At 39.6% G+C, this 24,619-nt stretch overlaps 2 protein-coding genes across 3 annotated transcripts in view; both read right to left on the reverse strand.

The window, feature by feature from the left end:
* Positions 1–2,725: 2,725 nt before the first annotated feature.
* The window catches only part of LOC146517789 (neuroglian-like), an 88,311-nt gene continuing 66,417 nt past the window's right edge, over positions 2,726–24,619 (reverse strand). The window contains exons 4-6 of the mRNA XM_085160434.1: positions 11,094–11,375; positions 8,903–9,019; positions 2,726–3,201 (exon numbers count right to left, since the gene is read on the reverse strand). Coding sequence (XP_085016560.1) covers positions 3,128–3,201; positions 8,903–9,019; positions 11,094–11,375 — 473 coding nt within the window. The 3' untranslated portion in view covers positions 2,726–3,127. The remainder of the gene's footprint in view (positions 3,202–8,902; positions 9,020–11,093; positions 11,376–24,619) is intronic.
* The window catches only part of LOC146517790 (butyrophilin subfamily 1 member A1-like), a 25,707-nt gene continuing 20,877 nt past the window's right edge, over positions 19,790–24,619 (reverse strand). For both annotated transcript variants that reach the window (XM_085160430.1, XM_085160431.1), the window contains 4 exons: positions 23,870–24,148; positions 23,603–23,740; positions 22,182–22,281; positions 19,790–20,840 (listed from right to left, as the gene is read on the reverse strand). In XM_085160430.1, coding sequence (XP_085016556.1) covers positions 20,822–20,840; positions 22,182–22,281; positions 23,603–23,740; positions 23,870–24,148 — 536 coding nt within the window. In that variant the 3' untranslated portion in view covers positions 19,790–20,821. The remainder of the gene's footprint in view (positions 20,841–22,181; positions 22,282–23,602; positions 23,741–23,869; positions 24,149–24,619) is intronic.

A 24,619-nucleotide genomic window follows, 5' to 3' on the forward strand; every position in this document is an offset into this window, starting at 1 on the left:
CAAAGTATGGATACAGACTGTTTTCAGCTGTAGAGGTAGAGGTAGGTACACTTCATGCATTTATCAACATACAGTTTAGAGGCTTGCATTAAAGTGCTTTGGTGGTTGGGCCTCTTTTATTTAGCACGGTCATACCATTGTGAATTTAGCTATATAAATATGCTCAAGAGTCTATCATATGTTTGTCATGCAATTAAAAATTCAAAAATATAGTTTTTAAATCAGTAACTTTGCAAATTTAGAGGAAATGTTTTTGGATAACAAATGTGTCACATTTTAAACAGGGTTTGAATAACTGAAACTGAAATCTGACATCAAATCAATCTTTATTTATAAAGCACTTTTCATACAAAAATGTAGCACAAAGTGCTTTACATGGTTAAAAGCAGCCCACCCCACCCCGCCCTCCCACACACACACACACACACACACACACGCACACTTAAAAGGTAAAATTGGGCTGGGTACGCATGAGCCAAGTGAGGAAACACTATCACAGGGAGCCGTCTGCACCGGAAGCCGGTCATTAACCGCAGCCTCCAGGCCGGGCACACAGCAGGAGGGAGGCAAAGAAGCCCCCCAGCCAGGCTGAGAGGACCCCCAGCGCCCCAACAGCCACGGTCGATCGCAGCCCCGGTGCAGAGAGCGCCCTCCGAGGAAACACTGGAGATATGACACAATAGGATATATACAGGGTAAAAAGATAAAATAAATAAGAACGGGATACAATATAAATATGAATATAAATAGAGTAAGAAGACTAAAAAAAATGAATAAGAATAAAATCAATAAATATTAGGTAAAACCTAAATTAATAATAGAATAACAGGATAGAATAAACTAGAAAGTGCATTTTCTGAAGAAACTGCAGTGTGAATGCTTGAATCTGAATATATGCACTGAAATGAATTAATTGCTGAATTTTAAGTTAAAAATGTTGAATGAGATAAAAAGAAAGAGAATTTAATCTGAAAACAAAAGTGCTAAAGTGCTAAAAGCTGACATCCACACAGATGAAGTTGGAAAATAGCTGAAAATGTTTTAATTGTAAATTAGAAAAACCTAAGAAATGAGAAAAGAAAATTTAGAGCCAGAAAACATCTGAATGAATATTAAAAGTTCATATTCTTTGAATCACCGAATGACTAAAATGTGATCCCTCCACTTGGATCCACACAGTTTAAAAAGTTTGCATTTCTGAGCTTTGAAAGACACAGTGTTGGAAAGAGAACAACGATGGCGACGTTTTGAGGGTAAAATGATGGCTGTAGAGCAAACACTGTGGACACAGCAGCAGTTGAAAGAGAAGTGTTTAAGATGAATCTTGGCAGAGTGAGACAGAGCTCGTTAAGCAGGCAGGTGTGAGCCTGGTTGCTATAGTGACTGCACCCAATGGCTCCCTACACACGCACACAGACATGCACCTCACTTTTGATGCTTAAAATGAACAGAAAAGTCAGCCCGAAACAAATCCTTCCCAAATGAAAAGTACAGGTCGTATCCTATATCAAACCTTAGCCTTAAAGGTATCAACATTATTAGTGGTACCTTTGCAGTTCTCCAAAAGCATAGCATAACACAATGCTTCAAGGATTACAGATATTTAAAAAAAATTCTGATGCCAACAGCAGGTTAGACTTCAGAGGGTTAACTGTGCTGGACATTTGATCTAAGACAGTTTCACCACATTGTTTTAGGGATTTTACTTTAATCCATGTAACAAGTTAATCCACTCACTCTTTTTTTAAATTAATGGTGTTATTAATTGATGAACCCATTTACACACACACAATGACAACTTTTATGTGCACCTTCATCTTTGTTTGTCTGCGAAGGTTCTCAGTCATCCAGGTCATCGTAGTCAAAGGAGCTTGCAAAGAAAAGCGTCTGGACTTCTTTAAGTTGCTTAAAGACGTTTCACCTCTCATCCGAGAAGCTTCTTCAATTCTACAGGTCAAATGGTGGGGAGTCCCAGATTTAAACCTAGTGGGAGTATCCCCCCGCAGAGGGACAAAAGGACCCCCTGATGATCCTCTAATTGCCTGAGCCAAGGTGTGAAAGCGGGTGTGGGTCCCAATCAGCCAGGGTTTTGGGTGAGCAGTGTTGGGGAGTAACGGAATACATGTACCGCCGTTACGTATTTACAATACAAAATATGAGTAACTGTATTCCGTTACAGTTACCGTTTAAAAAGGTGGTATTTAGAATACGGTTACTTTGTTGAAACAAATGGATTACACTGCGGTACTTCCCTGTTTCATATTGTGGCGGGTCAGGACTGTTTGGGTTTTGTTTGACAGCTACGTTCTGTTGTTCCAGGCGGCAGCGTTATGGTTGCCATGGTTACAGGGTGACGCTCTCTCTCTCTGCGTGTTTCCTGGGTGAGAGAGCGCCTGTTGTTGTTGTTGTGCTAAGCTAATAGGCAGAATGCTACAGGCATAGCTCTAAAGAATGTAGCATCATAGGCAGTGTAGTCCGTGCTGCAGGGAGAATGGACTGCCATACACGTTATGTGTCTGTGAGCGAGGGAGGGAGAAAAAGGAAAAGTACGAGCTGTCATCGAGCAGAAACGGGAGCTGGAAGCATGTAAATATAATAATAACCACTGCAGCCAAGAAGAGAGCCTGACGAGCCCAGTTGTAAGTAAGATATTAAGACTCGACTGTACACCGTGTTCGTGTTTTCCTCCAAAAACAATAAGTTCAGTTGGAGCAGCCTTTCAACGCCTCTCTCTGTCTCTCGCTAGCAAAGTTGACCCAGACAACAAAGTAAAGCTAGTTTTTGGCTACGAGCCCGACACAGAACCCACTGTATTAGCCAGAGGTCCCTTTACTACGGTTCGGAGCCGCGGACCTTCAGTAACAGTAATAAATCACAGCAATAGTACATTCATGTAGTTGTAAACAGCATGATAATATATTAAGTAATCCAAAGTATTCAGAATACGTTACTCTCATCGAGTAATGTAACGGAATACGTTACAGAATACATTTTGGGGCATGTAATCTGTATTCTGTAATGGAATACATTTTAAAAGTAACCTTCCCAACACTGCGGGTGAGCTTATTGTGAAACCTGGCCCCACCTTATCATGCGAATTCATCTTCATCTTTGTACACAGTGCTTTCTAACTAACTGGCACATACACAGAACCTGTTGCTGTTGTCTCCTCTGAGGATATCATTGCACTCCCAAGGCGGCCTGAAAACACATTTTCATTAAGTTAACTTTTAGAAATCTTACAGAAATTATTTGCTATTCTAAAAACATTTTAATCTCATTCTAATTCAACACACACAGACAGAAACTGACTCAAAATCTATATCCGGGTTTAAGTGGCTCAGCAATTTATTTGCCAGGAATCAAAGAAAACCTGCAGCTAAACCTATAAAATTAAAACGTTACTGAAGCAGAATAAATACAAAACGAGCAGAAAGCATCACTCTAAAATCAGATTAGAATACTTTAAAAACCACATACGAGGAGAATCCCAAAAGTAAGATCTCGAAAACAGTGATGACGTAGAGAAACTGTACAGCTGTTGGCCACATTGTTGTAGTTGTTGCTTCCTCCACTCCCAAATAAGCATGCGCAGCTTTGCTGGGAAGCAGACCAGGAGTGACATGTTGAGCCGCATGTTCTCCTTAAATTGCTGGCTGTCTGAGTGGTGTCCCAGAAACGATGTGGGCTTCATAGATAATTGGCAAACCTTCTGGGGGAAACCTGGTCTTGTTAGGAGAGACGGCATCCATCCCACTTTGGATGGAGCAGCTGTCATTTCTAGAAATATGGACAAATTTATTAAACCCCCCAAAATATGACTACCCAGAGTTGGGACCAGGAAGCAGAGTTGCAGTCTTACACGCCTCTCTGCAGCTTCTCTCCTCCTGCTACCCCCCCAAAAACCCATCTCCATAGAGACTGTGTCTGCTTCCAAAAAGACAAAAAAAACTAAAAACCAGCAACAAACAACTTAAACATAAACAATTACAAAGAAAGAACAATACAGTATCCACATCTGAACCAAAGAGTAAAACTGTGAAATGTGGATTATTAAACATTAGGTCTCTCTCCAAGTCTCTGTTAGTACATGACTTAATAATTGATCAACAAATCGATTTACTCTGCCTTACAGAAACCTGGTTGCAGCAGGATGATTATGTTAGTTTAAATGAATCAACACCCTCGAGTCATTCTAACTACCAGAAACCTCGAAGCACAGGCCGAGGGGGAGGTGTGGCAGCAATTTTTCACACCAGCCTATTAATCAACCAAAGACCAAGACAGACTTTTAATTCATTTGAAAGCCTGATGCTTAGCCTTGTCCACCCCAGCTGTGAAACTCAGAAACCAGTCTTACTTGTGATCATCTATCGTCCACCTGGGCCTTACACAGAGTTTCTGTCTGATTTCTCAGACTTTTTATCTGATTTAGTGCTCAGCTCAGATAAAATAATTATTGTGGGTGATTTTAACATCCACGTAGATGCTAAAAATGACAGCCTCAACATGGCATTTAATCTGTTATTAGACTCAACTGGCTTCTCTCAAAATGTAAAAGAACCCACCCACCACTTTAATCACACTCTAGATCTTGTTTTAACATATGCAGGGCTCTAGACTAACTTTTTGACATGGGCGCACCGGTACGCCTAACTTTAAAAATTTAGGCATACCGGCACAAAAGTTAGGCGCACTCAAATTTTTCAGCCGCAGTTTTACATGTGCACTTTCTTTTTTTTTTTTTCTTTTTTTTTTGGGGGGGGGGGGGGGGGGGGGTGTAAGTCCATACAGACAATATTCATTTCTAAATTATTAACTGTGCTTAAAGTGCTTTGTCAATATTGTAGAAAATGTTAAACTTAATCATCATCTCGGCCTCCTCTGACGACCTGTTTGCTGCTGTCTGTTGCTGAAAGGCAGTGGGGAGAGGGGACACTTGGGCAGTGCATTTATTGCAGCATATAATGTGTTTCCTGGATACACTGTGCTTTTTCAGCATTCAAAGATTGATGGAACCATGTCAGAGCACTGGCTATGAATTTCAGACAGATCAGGCCTTAACTTAACAAAAAATTTATCAATAGTTCTTTTCATCTTTTCTTATTACCCACAGCTACATCCACTTCTCTCAGGCCTAGGCTGCTCACTAGGGCTGGGTATCATCACTGATTTCTATAATCCATTCAATTCTGGTTCTCAAAGTCCTGATTTGATTCAATTTAGCCTCAGTCAGAAATATTATAATTCTGATCATTTATCAGTACTGACACATGTGAGACTTCATCAGAATTGTGAACATCACAGCAGATGCCTTTGTGTGAAAGTAACTGAGAATAAAACACAGAAAAACATGAAGGAGATTTTCCTGGTCTGGCTTTTTATAGCAGATAACTTTAAAAATATTCTGCAATTTTGCATAGTTTTAAGAAGTTTAAATTTATTCAGTATTGAACAGCAGAAATTAGGCTTTCTTGTCCGAGGTCATTTAAGTGAAAAAAGAAAAAGACAGCGCTGTAAACAACGGTAGACTGGTGGGTAATAAGCGAATGAATAATGCAGAAAACAGATTTGAGACGGGAAACTGTTCCTGAAGTACACACAGAGAGAGAGAGAGAGCTGTGTATGAAGTGTAATTTCTATCGTGGTGGAAGCAAAACAGCAAAAGTCAGAGGGAATTCATGACGACACTGATCAAATGTGAAGCGTAGTTTGTTGCTTCTTTTGCTGCTGGCTCGGCGAATTTTGGTTGGAGAGAGACAAAACCTGCAGCTCAGAATCAGCGCAAAAAAAACGTAAACACAGAGCGGACAGGACGCATCAGAATCGCTAAGCTCCGACAGTGTGTCTGTGCTCGGGCCGTCGGGTGGGAAAGCCGAGAAAGACAAAGCTGATTCTGATGCGTCGGGTCCGCTCTGTGTTTACGTCTTTGTGTGGAATCCGTTAATGAATTGATATCGCCTTATTCAAGCTACTCACCTCTCTCTTCCACCTGCACTTTCAACTGGACCACGGCCAATCAGAGAGGTCCCACCCCTGACTATCTCTGATTGGTTTAGTCCACGATAGGGGCATAATGTGTGTCTGTTGTTGACCACACGGAGAGTTGCAGAGATTTTTTTTTTTTTTGTTACCCGAACAGTTGGTCGGACAGGTGCGACCAAATATTTTTTTTAGTCGCACCACTGAAAAATTTGGTCGCATTTGCGATCAAATTGGTCACACTCTAGAGCCCTGATATGGCATAGAAACTGAACATTTAACAGTGTTTCCTGAAAACCCTCTCCTGTCTGATCATTTCCTGATAACATTTACATTTACAATAATTGATTACACAGCAGTGGAGAGTAGACTTTATCACAGTAGACGTCTTTCTGAAAGCGCTGTAACTGTAACTAAGTTTAAGAATAGTTTTCATATAAAAATAGTTTGCTGCTTTATAAGAAAGCCCTCTGCAAAGCCAGAACATCTTATTATTCGTTACTGATTGAAGAAAATAAGAACAACCCCAGGTTTCTCTTCAGCACTGTAGCCAGGCTGACAAACAGTCAGAGCTCTGTCGAGCCAACCATCCCTTTAACGTAACCCAGCAGTCTTAGCTAAGTATAGGCCAATCTCCAACCTTCCTTTCATATCAAACATCCTTGAAAGAGTAGTTGTCAAACAGCTAACAGATCATCTGCAGAGGAATGGTTTAGTCAGTCAGGTTTCAGAGCTCATCACAGCACAGAAACAGCTTTAGTGAAGGTTACAAATGATCTTCTTATGGCCTCTGACAGTGGACTCATCTCTGTGCTTGTCCTGCTAGACCTTAGTGCAGCATTCGATACTGTTGACCATAATATCCTATTAGAGCGATTAGAGCACGCTGTAGGTATTACAGGTACTGTGCTGCAGTGGTTTGTATCATATCTATCTAATAGACTCCAATTTGTGCATGTAAATGGAGAGTCCTCTTCACACACTGAGGTTAATTATGGAGTTCCACAGGGTTCAGTGCTAGGACCAATTCTGTTTACATTATACATGCTTCCCCTAGGCAGCATCATTAGAAGACATAGCATACATTTACACTGCTATGCAGATGACACCCAGCTCTATCTGTCCATGAAGCCAGATAACACACACCAATTAGTTAAACTGCAGGAATGTCTTAAAGACATAAAGACCTGGATGGCGACTAACTTTCTGCTTCTTAACTCAGATAAAACTGAGGTTATTGTACTCGGCTCTGAAAAGCTTAGAAATATGGTATCTAAGCAGATTCTTACTCTGGATGGCATTACCTTGGCCTCCAGTAACACTGTGAGGAACCTTGGAGTCATTTTTGATCAGGACATGTCCTTGAATGCACATATTAAACAAATATGTAAGACTGCTTTCTTCCATTTGTGCAACATCTCTAAAGTTAGAAATATCCTGTCTCAGAGTGATGCTGAAAAACCATTTATTACTTCCAGGCTGGACTACTGTAATTCATTATTATCAGGAAGTCCTAAAAACTCCCTGAAAAGCCTTCAGTTAATCCAAAATGCTGCAGCAAGAGTCCTGACAGGGACTAGAAAGAGAGAGCAGATTTCTCCTGTTTTGGCTTCCCTTCATTGGCTTCCTGTTAAATCCAGAATTCAAAATAATGCTCCTCACATACAAGGTCTTAAATAATCAGGCCCCATCTTATCTTAATGACCTTGTAGTACCATATCACCCTATTAGAGCACTTCGCTCTCACACTGCAGGTTTACTTGTTGTTCCTAGAGTATTTAAAAGTAGAATGGGAGGCAGAGCCTTCAGTTTTCAGGCCCCTCTTCTGTGGAACCAGCTTCCAGTTTGGTGTGGTGGTGTGAAGAGCTTACAGCCGGTTGTTTCTGTACGAAGGAGCGGGAGACCGTCAATTCCCCAAGAGTCATGAAGGTTGAGGAAAAGATCGGCGGATTACTCTGGATGCTCACTGCATTTTAGTTCTTGAGGTTTCCCAAAGCACCATCCACAGGATTTTAACAGACAAGTTGCAATATTGGAAGGTGTGTGAAACACGGGTACCACAAAGGCTGACAGAAGACCATGGCAATGAGTTGATTCTTCCCGTGAATTTCTTTGCCGCTATGCAAATGAAAAGGACATCTCCTTGGACTGGATTGTCATTGGTGACTAAACCAAGGGGTTCCACTTTGCACCTGAGACCATACAACAATCATGCAAGTGGCAGCATAACTCTTCGTCCAAGCCGTGAAAATTCAAACAAACACAGTCTGCTGATAAAGTCATGGCAACTGTGTTTTGGGACCGAAAGGGGGTATTGTTGGTCGACTTTCTGCCTGCTGGGACCAGAATAAATGCTGACAGGTACTGTGAAATACTGAAAAAAACTCAGAAGGGCAATACAGAACTGGAGAAGAGGGCGTAAGCATTTTCCACGACAACGCTTGTCCACAAGTTGCCCGTCAAACTGTCGCTGTCCTGCAAAACTTTGGTTGGAACCTCATCACCCACCCTATAGCCCGGCCTTGGCACCCAGTAACAACCACCTGCTCCCCAAATTCCCCAAGAACATTTGCCCGGAAGGCGATTCTGCTCTGACGAAGAGGTGAAAGATGAGGTTCAAAGCTTCATGAAGGACATGACAGCGAGCTGATATGACATGGGCATTCTAAAACTGCCACAGCGTCTACAAAAATGCATTGACCGAAATGGTGATTATGTAGAAAAAGAAATAATTCTTCAACCCTTCAAATTATGTAAATATTATGGAAAATAAATGGTTGTTTGTATTTCTAAAACAATAGGAGACCTTACTTTTGGGATTGCCCTCGTAATAATACAATATTATTGTTACAATTCATTAATATATTTAACATATTGGTCGCTTTACACAGCATATTATTAAATAATTACTTTAACTTACCTCTGTTAGAGTGAATTGAGATAGTCCTTGTAGCCACAAGCACAGCCAGAACTAAAGCAAAACTTAGCATTCCAATGAACCATCCAGCCAATCCAGTGATAACTTGTCCACATATGCCTGAAAGACATCAAAAACCTTGTGTGAGAATGTATTGAAATCATATAATTAATTGAATAAACCTCAAAAGAAATGCTCCTAAAAACTTTGAAACTTTAAATCCAATGAACACAACCAAACACTGGAGATTCTAATCTGACAAATTGATCTTTTGAACAATCTGTTGCACACTAATATTTTGTGAACCTGCCTTTAGCTTAGACTTAGCACTGAAACACAGCATATTTTCAATGAGCTTATGCAATGTCACAGCATGTACAGCATGTGAGGTAAATCCCCTGTTGAGTTTGTAAGTTTGCTCAGAAACAAACAGTGTCTAAACATTATGGTTGTTTCATTTTATTGACCCCCTGCAACACATGACTCACTACATGGTGGAGAAACCTTTGCTAGCAAGCACAACAATAAGACATTTCTCATAGTTTGTCGTCACGTTTGCACACATCTCAGGAGGTATTTTGGCCCGCTGCTTTTTACAAAAACTCTAAATCCTTCAGGTTTCTTCACTTTCACGTAGCATCTCCATGCTTGAGCTCCCTCCTCAGATTATCTAAAGAATTGATGTCTGAAGACTGGCCAGGTCACTCCACAATCTTAATTTTCCTTTTCTTTAGCTACTCTTTTGTTGTCTTGGTGATACGTTTTGGGACATTGTCATCCATCTACTACTCATCTTCGATGTTCTTGCTGAAGAAGAGAGGTTTGGGGTACCTGGTCCCCTCTACTGGCCCCTTAGTGAAGTCATCCTGTACCCTTCGCAAAAAACAAACAAACAAACCAAAAAAAGGCCCCAAAGATGAATGTTTTCACCTCTGTGTTTGACTGTGGGAATGGTGTTCTATCGGTCATACTGAGCATTTCTCTTCCTCCAAACACGGCAGAAAAGCTAGATTATGGTTTTATCACACCTCAGCACTTTCGCCCGAGCCTTCTCTGACTCACTTATATTTTCAGTGGCAAACTTAAGACAGTCCTATAGTTGCAAGATTTCAGTCCATTGCAGTCTAGTGTGTTACTAGACTGAAGTTTGAAGTTTTAGTTGAATTAGTTTTGAACAATTCACTTACAACTACGACATCGCAGTTGTAAGTTTCTTGTTCGCGTGGCCGCTATCTTGGTTCAGTGTTTACTGTGATTGCTTTGCAAGGGCCAGCAGTAGCAGAGTTGAAGTGGTTTATGCCCCAGTGTCTAAATAAATGGCGCGGCGGTCCGAGCCACAAATTGAATACCTGTGTCCGACTGGTCTCTCTACAGTGCACCCCAATCAATCACAAGATCACACAACGCAGTCCAGGGAGTCCAGTGTAGGGAGGCCCCTGCACTGGTTAAGGTTTGACAAACAAGTCTAAGTCTGCAGCTTCACCTCCTCAGCTCAGGCCTGAAAACCTGTATTCTGGTCTTGATTTCACTCTTTATTAGCTCAGATTAGTTCTCCACACTCTGGACTCTGTTCAGTTCATCTGCATTTTCCCCAATGCTCTGCAAAGCCACCAAGCCACCCGTTCTTCGCACATTCAGTCCCACCCTTCCTGCTCTGGCTCTGCTCAAATCTCCTCCTCAGCTTGACAGTAATTATTCATCTTTTATTTAACTACAGTCCCATATATGTTCATTTATCAATCTCATATAGAGAGCTCTGGCTCACATTATAGCAGCCTTCAATGTCTGTAAACAATAATGTTGCTAGGCAACCGAGCATGCTGCATTAATAGTTTTACATTAATTTCTATGGAGTAACGTCGTCCTCGGCAGTTCTAGGTAAATGCAGTCATGTGTGCGTTTTTTCTTTTTAATCCCACACAGCGAATAATTAAATATTTGAGGAATAAGCACATTAAGGTTTTAATTTAACAGAGTCACACAATATTTAAAATTCCAAAAGGGTCAAAACAAAACCATTATCAATTCTGATGTTTAAAAAGGAACCTCAAATAAATATTTGCTGTGGTTCAGTAAAAGTTCTCCCAAGTAGACAAACCTACAAGTTACTTAGAAAGTAGGTTCTTCCAAGCATTCTGTCAGAAACAACAATTACAGGTATTTGTTCTACAAAATACCAAAAAACAAATCTTACCACAGAAAGCGACGTAGAGCTTATCCTCTGTCACATGGCCCATCTCCTCCTGCGTGGCTACACAGAGGAAGACGCTGCTGTTTGTCCTGGTCACCGTGGTGAGGAGGGTGATGTTATAGCGCTCTTCTGTGTGTGACACCTGCTCCTCAGCAGGAAGGATGTTCCCATCCCCGTCCCTCCACTCTACTTTAGGCTTTGGAGAAGCACCTCTGACCTCACACTTCAGCAGCGCCTCGTCCTCGCTGATGTTCAGGACATGAACGAGTGGCTTTGGAGCTGCACCTGTGAACACAATAAGGCTGTGTCAATCACTTGATCAGTCTTTTTCACCTCCTTTACTGTCTCAGAAAGAATAAAGAATCAGCACCTGCTTAACACGACAGTACTACAACGCTGAATACTGCAAAGAAATGTTTGTACTTGTTAAGCTAAATTACAATGTGATTAACAAATTAATGTGTCACTGCTTTCAATTACTTTTAATATAAAAAAAATGTGTGATCTCTTCTGAAGAAAAACTACAATTATGGTAATTGGTCTTTAAACTGACTGATTCATTAAACATATGTTAGGAAACAAATCGATCCCAGCACCTCACAAAGTCCTTATAAAAAGAAAAACTAACAGCGATGTGGGTTCACAGAGAGCTTAGACCATTAGTACGTAAGCTATAATTAGCTTAACATAGCAGCTACAGGATCAGGAAACAAACACTTCTCACACTCAAACTCTGACTTTCTGCAACACAGGAGCTCTTGAGCCTGTTCAAAATGCTTAAATGTACAGTTTGTGTGTGTGTGTTCTTCAGAAAGGCTTCAGACAATAGATGTAGTTTCATTTTTGGTTTTTGGGGGGTTGATTGCAGTAAAATATCCAGTAAAACATGTAATGGCACAAGCCGCTGCAGTATTCTCCTGAACGATAGGTGTGAACACTCAGTCAATATTGCCACATAAGCGCTGATATAGGAGGAGAAATCGAGGGTGTCGATTTCTTTGTCGAGGGTGTTGTGCAAAGTTTTTTCCACAAACTCAAGTTTTCAAACTGTTCCAACGACTCCATCTATGTATCCTTATATCTCTGAGCTTCTGTGCTGGAACATCATTAAAATGGCAGGAAAAACAAAATCGTACATTCGTGTGATGGTTCACTGCAGCGGCCAGGGCAACAACTTATTAAGTTGCAAAATCATGAGACCAGCGGAAGCACCAAAAATATTGCGTTGTGTGACACATGATGTGATGTGAAAATCAGGTCACAACACAACTGACATGTCGAGCATAACCAGCATAACTTAGCTAGACAGCATGTACCTGGCACCAGTACCTGCATTGCCATGTTCAAATCCACATCACAGTTATACTAATTCTCAGGTTTATAATATATTTGCTGCTCTCAGGTGTTTATAGTGCAGGAGAGTCAGATGTGTGTTTAAACATAACGTGCAAATGCAGCAACAGAATGATGATATACCATGTTTGTACGTATGCCACAACACTTTCAGCAACAGCCTATTCACATTTTTAAAAAAGGTCGGGTGCTGTGTCAGTCTTCAAGGAGACAACAATAAACAGTGATACTGAAGTCAGGTTCAGGACAGATTTCTCCTTATCTGTCATTACTGACAGGACCACACATTTCATTGATATCTTAATAAATTGTTTATGGCAAGTTTAAACATGTTTGATAGATGCTGAGGCTAACAGATGTGTAGCTACACAACTTACAGATGTAGACAACAGCAGCATTACTCACCTGGAATATCTCCAAATCTGTCTCTCATCACAGGCTCTGCAAGACAAATAATAGGCACATGACTATGGGCTCAAATTGTGGTCATAAATATTTTGTACTTGTAAATCAAATGTGTATTTATTTTGTAACCTTGTGAGCTAAAATATGTGAACATTTTATGTTTGTGTATCTACAGATGAGAATTTTTGTGTTTGTAAAAAATATTTACACATTTTTTGTTAAGGTCTGGTTACAGATACAAAGCAAAATACTACGTGTAAAACTCTGTGCTCTGGTTTCCTGGCTGTGTGTGACTCAACTTACAAATACAAATTTTGACCTGATTTTTCTTGCTTTCACCTGATTGAAATACAAATACACATTTGATTTACAAGTACAAAATATTTATGTCATGTGCCTATTGTTGTCTTGCAGAGCCAGTGATTAGAGATCGCTTTGGAGATATTCCTGGTGAGTAATGATTTCAATTCAATTCAATTTTAATTATATGGCGCCAAATCACAACAACAGTCGCTTCAAGGCGCTTTATATTGTAAGGTAGAACCTACAATAATATATACAGAGAAAAACCCAACAATCATCATCCAATTAGAGAACAGATGGGTTGGAGGGGTGATTTATGGAGCGTTAGGTCTTGGAAGAATAAATGCCCTTTTACATGCCAGCCCAGCGTTTTCCTTCATCACCACGAAGGAAAACAGCCTGTGTGTGTCTGAGTTTGGTGATTTTTGTGTGACAGGTTCACATGCTTAATACAGGGACCTCCAGAGCCTTTTCAACAGTGCTGCGTAGGGCTGTGCGATACGACCAAAATCTCATATCCCGATATAAGAATTCTATCGCCCCGATAACGATATAAATCACAAAAATGTAACATTTTCTGTAAATTCTGTGAATCTCGGGCAGCTCGACTTGCGGGAAGTGTTTCCAGCTGTGCGTCGTGTACCTGAAGTTGAGTGTTTTAACCGATGCATGAAACGATATATTTTTAGACATAAGTTGTAACGGCCGCCGTTTTCTTTGTGAGTATTTATTACACGGCGTGCTGCGGGAAAAAGCCTGTTCTAACGTTTGAGTCTAAGGTTTATTTTTTAGCACCCGACGGCTCTTTTTTGCTTCTCATCTGTAAATAATCTGCTCTTTCACGTGATTCAGTTTATTTTGAAAAGTCTCAACAGGATCTTGAGCTTTATTGTGAAAGGTTTACGTGCTGTTACCGTCGTTGTTGCTAACCACAACGCATAAAAACAGGCGCTTGTCCGTCAGTAGTGTGGTTATATTAAATATAAGAGAAAGAGAGAACTTTAAGAAATTAATATAGCACTACAGTGACATCAAAACCATGAAAAAATATTGCTGTAAACAGTTTATTTTGCGGCACCACGAAACAAACGATAGCGTAAAATGAAACGGTAGACGTTTTTCTATCGTCATCCGATATATATCGTTATATCGAACAGCCCTAATGCTGCGGACCTCGGGGGGAAAGCAGTATTGTGGAAATGACAGTCTTCACTAGTGGGGATAGTAACAAAGCTTTCTTTGTTATGAATTGGCGATACATGTTTCTATTGAACATTTGAAGATAAAACAACAGAAACTCTTGTAGAGAACATAAAGTCAGAGATAGAAACGACATTACTACAATTACATGACTTTGTGTTAAGCTAATCCTAAAGTAATAATGCGAGGGCTGTTCGATATAACGATATATATCGGATGACGATATAAAATTGTCTATCGTTTCATTTTACGCTATCGTTTGTTTCGTGGTGCCGCAAAATAAACTGTTTACGGCAATATTTTTTCATGGTTTTGATGGTCACTGTAGTGCTATATTAATTTCTTAAAGTTCTCTCTTTCTCTTATATTTAATATAACCACACTACAGACCGACAAGCGCCTGTTTTTATGCGTTGTGGTTAGCAACAACGACGGTAACAGCATCACGTGTCCGCTTGTTTATGTTCCACATAAACCTTTCACAATAAAGCTCAGGATTCTGTTGAGACCTTTCAAAATAAACTGAATCACGTGAAAGAGCAGATTATTTACAGATGAGAAGTAAAAAAGAGCCGCCAGGTGCTAAAAAATAAACCTTAGACTCAAACGTTAGAACAGGCTTTTCCCCGCAGCACGCCGTGTAATAAATACTCACAAAGAAAACGGCGGCCTTTACAACTTATGTCTAAAAATGTATCGTTTCATGCATCAGTTAAAACACTCGACTGTAGGTCCATGACGCGCAAGATTCATTGTCCAACAGGTCTCTTGACGTTAGCGCTTATGACTACAGAAGCTATCCTCCGCCTTAGCTATCAGGCTGAATATAAGTCAAAATGACTGTGGATAATTTTGGAACTCCCGATAAACAATCCCAATATAGAAAAAGTTAGTAGATTACAAGTTAAACGAATTTCTACAGCTGTAGGGCGTAAATGGCACCAAACAAAAACTTCGTGTTTGTTTACGAATTCCATCCGCTCCTTTTCAGGATCGCGGGGGGCGCTGGAGCCTATCCCAGCTGTAGTAGGGCGAGAGGAGGGGTACACGCAGTAAGGTTTATGATTTACCGGCTGTCCTCTTCTTCTTCTTCTTCTGTATAGGTTTATTGGCGGTTGGCAAACAGCAAAATGGTGCATTACCGCCACCAACTGGTGTGAAGTGTGGACCGAAATGAAAAAAAATAAAATAAAATAAAATATTCAAATTCTCCCGAACAAATGGGTCTGCCTTAAAACCCAAAATACAGCCTGATAGCTTTCACTTATAGAGCTCCCGCGAAATAAATCAAACAAGTCCAAACTCCACTTTCATTTCGTCCAGCTTTTTGATCAGTTGTCTCCTTTCCATATCATACTTCTGACAATGCAATAAAACATGTTCTATTGTTTCCTGTTCCCTACTGCAGTCACACTCCCCTGTACAGCGTTTACCTATTAAAAATAATGTGCTATTAAAGCCAGTGTGTCCAAATCTCAGTCGAGATGTAATCGTCTCCTCTCTGTTTTGTCCTGTACTTCTAATTTCCCCCATTTTCCTTTGGTTGTTGAACAACCATCACCCTTTCCTCTCCTCCTCCCATTGCTTTTGCCACCTTTCCTTCATTTTGTGTTGTATTCTGCTCTTGAGCTCCGTCCTACTCACACTAATAACCAGGGCTGGACTGGGACAAAAAATCGGCCCGGGCGTTTTGACTAGAGACCGGCCCACCAGGTATTATAGGAAAAACCATAAAGCCTTTGAATGAAAACAAACGCTGTTGTCACAGTGATGTACACGTCTTGTTGGTATATATGTATCAATCTAATAAACGTAAACCTACACCATCCTCCCTATGCTGGTATTCTAAACAGTACCTGAAAGTAGACTGCTTGGTCGAGTTAACCTCCTAAACTATGTACAACACATGGTGAAAACCTGAAATTAAGACAGAGGAGACTAGAGGTGAGACATGATCATTACTGATTACTGATGACAGATTTAGATATATTTTCATAAACCATTCATTTACCACATCAATAAACAGCATGGCAGGGCAAAATATTTTTTCTAACATGGCAACCTTTAAAAAGTGAAAGGAGACAGAAAGACGGGTGAGAAAGAATAAAACTTAATTGACTTTTTGATGGCATTTTACACACAGTACTGGTGCAGTATCTAGAAAATGTAAATGACTGTAAAAAGTCAGGATAACGAAAATAAACTCCACCTAAACTTGGTTTATATCTGACCCAGATAGACTGCAGGTCATAACCTTTTACCTGAAGTTCAGTTCACCGCCTCGGGTCTCTGCTCCTCCTGCCTTTCCCTCATCCACCTGCCAGCGTGTTGCATCTGCTGGCCTCCACCACGTGCTAATGTTACTGAATCTGTGGAAGCTCTGCAATAGCCACCACCAAACAACTGAGTCATTTTTACACATCTCTCTTCATCTGGCCAATCCACCACCTTTCAGTGTTTATACCGTTACGGAAAAAAAACGAAACCCCATCGGCCCATAAAAACTAAAAATCACCATCTGCTATGCCAGGGAGGGAGTTATTTCATTAGGCTGCTCAGGAAAGCTGGCCTGAACCATCACCCTCTCACCCAGGCCCACAGAGGACTGATAGAGAGCATCCTCAACACAAGCATCACTGTCTGGTATGGGAACACCACACAGGCAGAGAGAAAGGCTCTGCAAAGGGTCATAATGACTGTGGAGAGAATCGTAGGGACAAAACTTCCATCCATGGACTCTCGCAGACCACGCCCCGCCACACACATTAACCAGGTAAAATATTTAGGCAGAATTTTGCAAATATCTATTTTTCCCTTTTCAGCAGCATAGTGCTTTATTTCCAATTAAGTTCAATTCAATTCAATTCAATTTTATTTATATAGCGCCAAATCACAACAAAGGTCGCCTCAAGGAGCTTGGTCAAGGCTCCAAAAGCCTAAAGGCGATATAAGGGTGGCGGCTCACAACAGTTTTTGTTTGCTACATGGATCATTTTAGTTCAGCTGGGTGTCTTTCCTTAGGTTATATTTCTTTAAGAGTTCAAAATGTGTTAATTACATAAATAAAATGTAATTTCCTCTGTAGCACTTCATGGATTTCATAAGCAACACACCTTACTTGTTCACACAAAGCATAAAGGTAAAAAACAATATATACAGTGTTATCTTCATTTTAGATTTCAAAAAGTATTTGCGGCTCCCAGTGTTTTCTTCTGCGTGGAAACCGGGTCCAAGTGGCTCTTTGGGTGTTAAAGGTTGCAGACCCCTGGTCTAGACAACCCACAATGTGATGTCCAAGTATGTGGACCCGAGGTCCTGGGAGGTTAAAGTTCAATCTTTGTGTATAAATAAATATCAGGATCATGATCAGCGTTAACACAAAGTCTTGGCAAGCTTTAAATTCATTCTGACTTGTCTTTGGGTCAAAAGTGTTTTTTCCAACTTAAAACTCTAACTTCCAAAATTGAACCTAAAATTAGAAAGAGGGAAATATTACCTTTACATTATTTTCAAACCAATCCAGTCTCAGCACAGGTGGTGATATATTCATACATTTTATTTTGTACAACAGGATATTAAGTGTTTTCAGCGCAAAGTTCCCAACATTAGTGACTCGGAGGATACATCTTATCTATCACAGCTTATTCATTTTGACTAGCTCAACATTCAGCAACAAAAATATGTTTTTGTAAACAGACAATACATTTTTACAAAGCAGTGCATTAAAACTCAAACAAATGGACAGATTTGGTGTAACAATCAGTCATGATACCATCACATGGCGATGAAGCAGAACAACCAGTGCTTCTCCAAAATAATATAATACACCACTGTACACCATACATAAGCATAAATAATATAAAACAGGGCAGAGCAACAAATTTTACTAAGGGGCTACATGAGAAACTCTTTCGGAGTTCTAAACCTGAACTTAAAACCGCTCAATATTAATTTCATCCCTTTATAAAGTGCTGCTGGTGAGAAACAGACTGTTTCAAAATGTCTAACAGACGTATTAAAAAGATTTTTATTTGCGATTTAAATCTACATTCCCCAAATAATTGTGAAAAAAGTATGTTTTTGAAAAACTTTATAAAAAGTGCCATACTGTTTGTAGTTTAGTTACTTTATCTGCAGTTTTCAGTCTTTCTATTTCTCTTATTGAACAAGAAAAAACTCAGACTAGAAGAATAAAAGTCCAGCAGTGATACGGAGTTAAATTTCTCACCATTGAATAAAAAGTGGAATAAATTGATTATAAACTTTCACCCTGATTAATTTTCCTTTTCTTTTTCACATCAGTGACATGGCTCATTTTTAGTACCGACTTATTGTACTTCTGGTGTAAAAATACAAATTTCGGTCCCCCCCCCTCTAGACACATTAGCATGACAGTCCTCCAAACACGTCAGAGAATGTCTTATTGGGTTTTGTGGGGGAAAAAAAAAAAAAAAAAAAAAATCACAAAGCTGGTCCAAACCGCTGGGTATGTGTAAAGCTTGGTCCGTCCTACTTTTGCATAGAAAAGATTCAGATGTTCCCGCTCTGACTTCTGAGGTAAACTCAGTGGATATGAGATACAATCCATTTCCCTTCGTTGAGTTTCTTTTTTAGCTACATTAACATTTCTGTTTAACTCTGTCAAACTGGAAGTTACTGGAAAATGGAAGTGCTCATGTAAAGCTTTTTGTGATCAATCTTCTGGTCCAACAAGTAGGGATGGGTATTGATAAGATTTTCACGATTCCGATTCTATTTTCGATTCTGTTTAACGATTCAATTCTTTATCGATTCTTTTTTTAAAAAAAAGGAGAACATTAAGTTTGATTAGCTTAGAACTTTGTTTTATATCTTCTCTTTGAGCAAGATAGAAATTTAGGAGTAACATGGCCTTACAAACCCAACAGTGAGATCTTAAGAGATCCAGCCTACGGCTCTTCAATGGGGTGTTACAGGGTCCCCGGGGAAAAAATTGTAAATGTAAAATAATAAAATAAATATTCTTCTGTAGCAATAACACAAGAATATCCAGTAATGTCCCTGCCTATAATTAAACACATTCACTTACTGAAAATCATCTGCTGTGGCAAATGGGTGCAAGCCTTTGACCACAAACTTAGTCACTGCTCGGTGACATTCGTCTATCCTGGCCTGAAAGGAGACGCTACCAGTGGACTGTAGCAATAACTGCCAGCATCTGAGCCAGACTCTGTCTGTCTCATCATGGTCACCTAAATGCACAGTAATGGCAGGTTTGTAATAAGGCAGATCGCGCTAACATAATCTGCACTGTTAGTTGATTATTTACCTGCCGCATTAACGGGAGAGGACGTGCAAACATTACCGCTGCTGCTGGGTTGAGATTCATGAGAGCTGAATTAAAAACACGACATTCATTTAAGGTCATCGTGTGTTTTGTGAGCAAATGCTTTTGCATATTCGTAGTGTTTCCTCCCTTAAATGAAATATCTACTTTGCAAGTATTGCAAGTTGTCCTGTTGTCATCCGTTCTAGTAAAGTATAACCAAACTTTTGAGCGTTTGAGCCGCCATGTTTCCTGCCAGGTAAATGACGCTCCGCAACGTGGTGACGTCATTCGGGGCGACTGGAATCGATAAGGGAATCGTTTGCAAAAACGGCAAACAACTCCAAGGAATTGAAACACTGGGAACCGGTTCTCAACAAGAACTGGTTTTCGATACCCAACCCTACCGACAAGTCACTTGATCATTCTGGTTCCTTTTGGTTTGAGCTCATTCACTGGTATAAAACACTAAAAATATGAAACTTTTTGAAACTTCTTTTACATACTGTAAGTGGTTTTGGATTTAGTAAATTGTTATGTTAAACTGCATCATTGTAATGCCCATTTGTCAATACTAGAAACGTATTTACCAAAACCAGTATGACAAAAAGAATGTTGTTGTTTCACAAAGATCTCCTATGAATGTATGTGTTTATTTTCCCTGTATATAAAAACTCCTGAGGTTAAAGTGGATATCCAAGTCACACCCAAAATAACAGCAAAGATTTTCCAGTAGCACATGGAGTATAGTTAAAAACATATTTTTTTTCCTCTTGCATAATTTCACATGTGACTCTGAGTAAGACTTTAAAAAAAAATTAAAAGAGTGCCTTGCTTTGCAAATTTAGAAACCAGAAACAAACAAAACAATAAGTGTAACTGAGGACCTTTTCAGAAGTTCATTGTCTACAGCAGTGCATTCCTATGCAAAATTGAACTTGATTGTAAAAGCCAAGGAAAGAGGAAGGCACTTTTTCTCACCACAGATGCTCACTGGCTGTAAACGTCTTGAAAGCTCCAACTGTGGCAAGTAAACTAAAAAGCTGGCACAGATTTGATATCCACACAAACAGGATATCAATTCTTTTCTCCACACAGAAGGCAGATCATCTGGCACTTTTAAAGTTGTTGAAGTGGCTGGCTTGATTCCCCATTACACGAACCGTTAGTCTTCGGAGCAGAAACTGCCAGGGGAAAAACAAAAGAATAAAACAGAAATGACATAACGTCAGCACCTTTATGTAATACAGAATTTATTACTGGTTCTGTCAATAACACTTGCAAGCATCTTTCAACTGTCTATTCTCAAACATGATGAGTGAGAGGAGACTGAAGAGTTTTTCTGGGTTAAATCAACCACGGGATTTCCTTTGTGTTTAACAGCTGATTTAAGCCTGAGTTTGACTCTGGAGTCAGTCAAACATACATCTATGAAATCACCTCATGACATTTACAATTTTAGTTTCTAAAGCTAGCTTCAGAAGGCAGCCGATGAGGAGAAAGAATATGAACAGGCTTATTCTCCCTTATTGCACCACAAATGTATCCTCCAGGATCAGGTTGCCAGTGCAGGTTCTACTGTAACATCCTGCGGTATCTGATGGAGAACATTCAGTGGAATCTGAATCATGGTAGATTCCATAACACAGTGAACTGGGAATCCTGGTTTGGTTATCTGGCCACATGAACACAATCTGCCCTCCAATGCAATATTTTATTCACCATCTCATTTAAAGCTCAAAGGTTGTGCTTTAAAGGTAAATTTGTCAGGCAGGGCTCGCAAAATCGCTAGCCCGACGTCCCAGGGCTAGTGATTTTTCCAGTCGGGCTACCAAAACCTGTCTCTGCCCTGCCCGTCGGGCTATCATAGGAAGGAAAAATATACGTCAATGCTTTTGCATTCTTTCGGAAATGTAGTTGGGTAATTATTATCGTCATTGGCATCGGTGAGCCAGAATTTGCGCTTGTTTTTTGCTTTCACTTTGCAATCGTGCGCTCTCTACACTGTGTATAGAGAGCGACAGCACTGATTGGTGAGTGACGATAATTTGCGCACCAATTCCTCTGACGTCGTCTTATCAATCGTTAGCTTACTATGCAAACATGACAAGTGAAATCTCCCGCAGCTTAAACATGTGAGAGGTTGATCACGCAGAGAATCGCTGAGCGTTATGTGAGTGCGTGTGTAAAAGCAGCAGGATATATATTTTAGTTCTGCTGAGCCAAATAAGACAGGTCAGCGTGAAGAAGTGACAGCCAAAGAAAAGCTTACCACAAAACGGAAAAGTTATGACAAATCAGACTATAAGGCAAAAAGAAAGTGCAGCTTTATGGTTTTATGGACAAAATAATTTCTGTGGCTGCAATATGACGAGCTAAATAACCAGGGCTGCACATAAGTGGTCTGCAGGTGCGCGTTCGCTGTCAAAATAACACACACACACACACACACACACACACACACACACACACACACACACACACACACACACACGAATGTTAAAAGAGCTGGAAATTTCATCTACCCTTGTCCCTTCATCAGAACATTAGATTCCAAGATTTGGCCATTGCTTTGTGGACTGTTTGCTTCACCATTTAAGGTACCATTTGCATTCCTTTGAGAACCTGCAGGAAGGAGAACAGAAACACATTTTACATAAAGCAAACTATTAGATTTTACAGAAATTATTAATGGTTCCAAAAATATTTAATTTCTTTATCTCAAATAGTTAAAGGTAAAGACAAATAATTAACAGGGATTCTGAGCAAACTTTCAGTGTCACCCCAGTTTAAACAATCATGAAGCTACTAACACTTATATTTACAATTTCAGCTAAAACAGTTATAACAACACAAATCATACTCAACTCTACTGCCAAATAAAGTCTCTAAAGACTTCAGTGTTACAGTGACAAACAGTCAGAGCAGTTTTGTTATACCAATATTACAAAATGAAGAAATCTAAGTTGTACTTTACAGCATTTAGCTAGTGCTACAGAACAGGAGTGAGCATAAAGTGATGTTTTGTTTTGTTTTTTAAGTCTTACTTGACTACATTTCAGAGCCTGCACGTTTTCGCTTTTACTTTATTGATCCACCCCCCCCTTTTTTTCCTGTTAACTTTTTGAATCCACTAACAACAATATTTTTCATTGCATAGCTCTTGAACAAAACTGAAGTACCATTTCTAGCTACAGTAGTTCAGAGAGGTGGAACCTGTGTGTGAGGAAGGGTAGAAATGATTTGGTTCCAGTTTGATGGACGTGGTAAACAAGACGTGTGTCATGTGTATGTGACAAAAACCATGTTCTCTGCAGTGAAAAAATACAAGTACAGATACTTGCTTTAAAAAATACTCCAGTATATGTTGAAGTACCGAATCTAATTTATTACCCAAGTAAAAGTGAAGTACCTCTGGTCATAATTATCTTGATATGGCATATTTATCTGTTGTCAAATCTAAAACAGACTTACATTGTTATACTTTCCTGGATTTAATGTCGGGACTAAATCTAACTTACACTAAGCATTAAAATACAAAAACCTTCTTCAGGCTTTAACAGTTGTTTGCATCTGCTGAAGTTGCAATACTGCATTTTCATTAATCAACTACTGTCTTCTCTGGCCTATGGCCCCCCATTGTATAATCATGAACAATGACAAAAATATAAACTAAAGAAATGAGTATTAGAGAAAAAGGCCTCCTGTACATACACAAAGCAATTAATATCTAAGACAATACAGCTCCAGAATTGGGGTATTATTGAGTCTATTAATAAAAAATTTAGTTCAATGTAATCCTCAATTAACCCATCTCTACAGGTCCTTTCAAAACATATATGTTTTAAGGTCCAGGCTTCAATGTGGGCTTTCCAAAGTAGTCGTTATTGTTATTGAACCTCTCTTTGGTTTGAAGAACCTCTGTGCTTTGGCTCATTTTACCCACCTTCGTCAGAGCTTATCTTCAGTTTCCCTGTAGCCATCAGCACAGCTACAACCACAGAAACAATGGAAGCTCCCGAAAGCATTCCAATAAGCAGCCCTTCAGAGGTCACCTTTGAGTAGTTATGCTTGAACATGTTTTCTGAAAGACCGTACAAAACCATAGTGTGAGTAAATGTGTACAGATCAATAAAGGGTCAATAAACCAACACTGAGAATGACTAAACAATTGAATTTTCTTTTTACGAAAAAACAGTAATGCAATTCTCACCTGATAAAGTGATTTCACGATCAGTCACTTGGTAAGAGCCCTCCTGTTTAACTACACAGTGGAAGCAGTTGGTTTTGGTCGGGGTCACAGTAGTGCAGAGGGTGACGTTGTAGCGGCCTCCGCTTTCTGAGACCACTGGGTCCTCTGCAGAAAGAACATTTCCGTCGCTGTCCTCCCACTGTAGCTTTGGCTGGGGATAAGCACCTTCAACATCACACTTCAGCTGCACCCCGGAGTCAGTGACACCAAGTACAGTGATGTCCGGCTTTGGAGCTGCAGCTGGAAACACAGCATTAAGAACAAGTTCACATGACAGTTATAACAGTGTAACTGTAAATTTCAGACAAAGGGCTTCTCCATGCAGCTGTACGTGTGTGGGGTATATATACACATATATACACACACATACGTGTACATACACACACACATATACACACACATACGTGTACATACGTGTACATACACACACATATATATATATATATACACACATATACACATATATATATACACACATATATATACACACATATACACATATATATATACACACATATATATATACACACATATACACATATATATATATACACACATATACACATATATATATATACACACATATACACACATATACACACATATACACACATATACACACATATACATATATACACATATATATATATATACATATACACACATATATATATATATACATATATACACACATATATATATATACATATA

This window comes from Neolamprologus multifasciatus, chromosome 5 (genome assembly GCF_963576455.1).
Source record: "Neolamprologus multifasciatus chromosome 5, fNeoMul1.2, whole genome shotgun sequence".
NCBI lineage: Eukaryota > Metazoa > Chordata > Actinopteri > Cichliformes > Cichlidae > Neolamprologus > Neolamprologus multifasciatus.